At 49.2% G+C, this 1892-nt stretch overlaps 1 protein-coding gene across 1 annotated transcript; it reads right to left on the reverse strand.

Annotated features, from left to right (window-relative positions):
- Positions 1-677: 677 nt before the first annotated feature.
- On the reverse strand, positions 678-1514 carry LOC117903803 (type 1 phosphatases regulator ypi1). The gene has a single exon (XM_034816238.1). It carries the CDS (start codon positions 1452-1454, stop codon positions 678-680), a length of 777 nt encoding a protein of 258 aa, XP_034672129.1. The 5' UTR covers positions 1455-1514.
- Positions 1515-1892: the final 378 nt, after the last annotated feature.

Genomic DNA, 1892 nt, shown 5'->3' on the forward strand with positions numbered 1-1892 from the left:
GCATTTCATCATTTAGTAGCTCCAGCTGCAATTTGGGACTGCCATGACGACACACCAACCACATCAACCCAACAGCTGGAAATAGAGTGGAGTGGGGGGGGACAAACTGCACAAATCCTGCCCCATATGGTACATCATGGCATCGTTGCCAACCGAAACTTCTCACTCAATGGATGCAAGACCAAGAGCCAGAGACACAAAATGTTACGCAGGGATTGTGCCACACGACAACTGCAGACACGAGTGGCATGACGCACGAGTAGGAGTGGGGATATAGGGATAATGCGGTGGCAGCAGGATGCACTGCATCCAGGCAAAAAGTTCATTAATCTAGTTACAAGTTCGCGCAGACAGTTCGCATAATCAATCAATAGACCCACGATGGTGAGGTCGTGGGGATGGGGGACTCGAAAGGATATCGCCATTGCCATACGGTCGTAGGCGTGACTGTTCGAGGGGGCGTGTGCCAGTGTTTTTCTGCGGTTTCAGCCCCCATGACTGAGTGACAGGAACAGGAAAGCATTTTGCAGCACGCTGCCCCCCCGGGACAACTTTTGGAATGGCCTTGATGGAGCGTAAAACTTGCAAGAGAAGAATATGATTGGGGGAAATAATTTGTGTTTAATCTTAAATTTTCTTAATATTTAAACAAAAGTGAAGTTTTTGTTTTGAGGAGACTAGGACAGTGTGTCCTCCCCATTGTGTTGCTTCTGCTTTGCTGAGATCTCTGGAAATTCGAATAGTCTTGGCTCCTCTACGATTGCAGGCATTTCTTGGGCTTCCCCATCCGGATCATCAGCGGTCTGCTGAGCAGATGTTTGAGTCTTCAAATGATATTCTGGAGCATTCTGCTGATGCTGCACTTCTGGCTGGGACCCTGAGGTCTCTTGCTCTTCTGACACCAACACTGTGGCATCCGAGTGAGTGTGGCCTCCCCTACAGCCGCAACCACAGGCGGCCTTCATCTTCCTTTGGCGATTCTCTGCCCGCACCTCGGGATGCCCAAAACAGTGCTCGCACTCGTCATCCGTTTCGGAGGAGCTCTCGCCGAAGGGGTGCGGCTTGTTGTAGATGCAACAGCACTTGGATCTGCGACGATTCATGTTCTCGTTGTCGACAACATCAACGTGGAAGCTAACCCGACGGGTCGTGTCGGGACGTCGCAGAACGAGACGCAGTGTGGGTTGTGGCATCGGCATTGGCTCTGATGCAGTCGTCTGATTAATGGTCGAAGAGATGGAAGCACTAGCAGTAGCACTGTCGATGCTGCAGGTCCCTGTGCCGTCACCCATGACGGTGGTAGATTGGAAGATACTACCGCCATGGATGGTCCGCGTAGAGCTGGCAGGTACTTCTGTGCTGCCGTTTTCAACGATGCGTATTTTAATCATCATCGATGGAGCAGGCTCCTCTGCGTTCGTTCTATCCAACTCGGAGTTCTCTTGCGGATCCATTCTAAGGCAAAAGCGTTGTGTAGATTTCCTCGTAAATAATTTTTTCCGAAACGTTGGTGATTTGGAAGTATTTTAGCTGTATGCTTCAAAAGGTTGAAAGCCTACTTGGATTATTTGTCATTTCATCTATCATATTTCGATCTTTGTATAGATCAATCTTGTAGCTCTCTGCTTAAACTACTCTAGTGCCCGATGATAAATTTATAGCGTGTACAAATCCTTACTTTCGTTGTTCATCGATCACTTTGATAGCATCCCAGAAATGCAGCAAGTTTGCTGACCTTTCCACTTCTCTCTTTCTCTTTTTGTCGCGTCTCCATGCCTTTAGCCGCAGTCATTTTGGCTGCCAAAACTTGCGCACGATTTACGTCAATTGGACAAGCGCCAGGACCCCGCCTTAACCCCGCAATGCCCACGCCCCAGCACACCCATTTAACC

This window comes from Drosophila subobscura, chromosome A (assembly GCF_008121235.1).
Source record: "Drosophila subobscura isolate 14011-0131.10 chromosome A, UCBerk_Dsub_1.0, whole genome shotgun sequence".
NCBI classification, from domain to species: domain Eukaryota; kingdom Metazoa; phylum Arthropoda; class Insecta; order Diptera; family Drosophilidae; genus Drosophila; species Drosophila subobscura.

What these genes read in the sequence shown, in the direction of transcription:
- LOC117903803 (XM_034816238.1), bottom strand. Translation starts at nt 1,454, where the DNA reads ATGGATCCGCAAGAGAACTCCGAGTTGGATAGAACGAACGCAGAGGAG.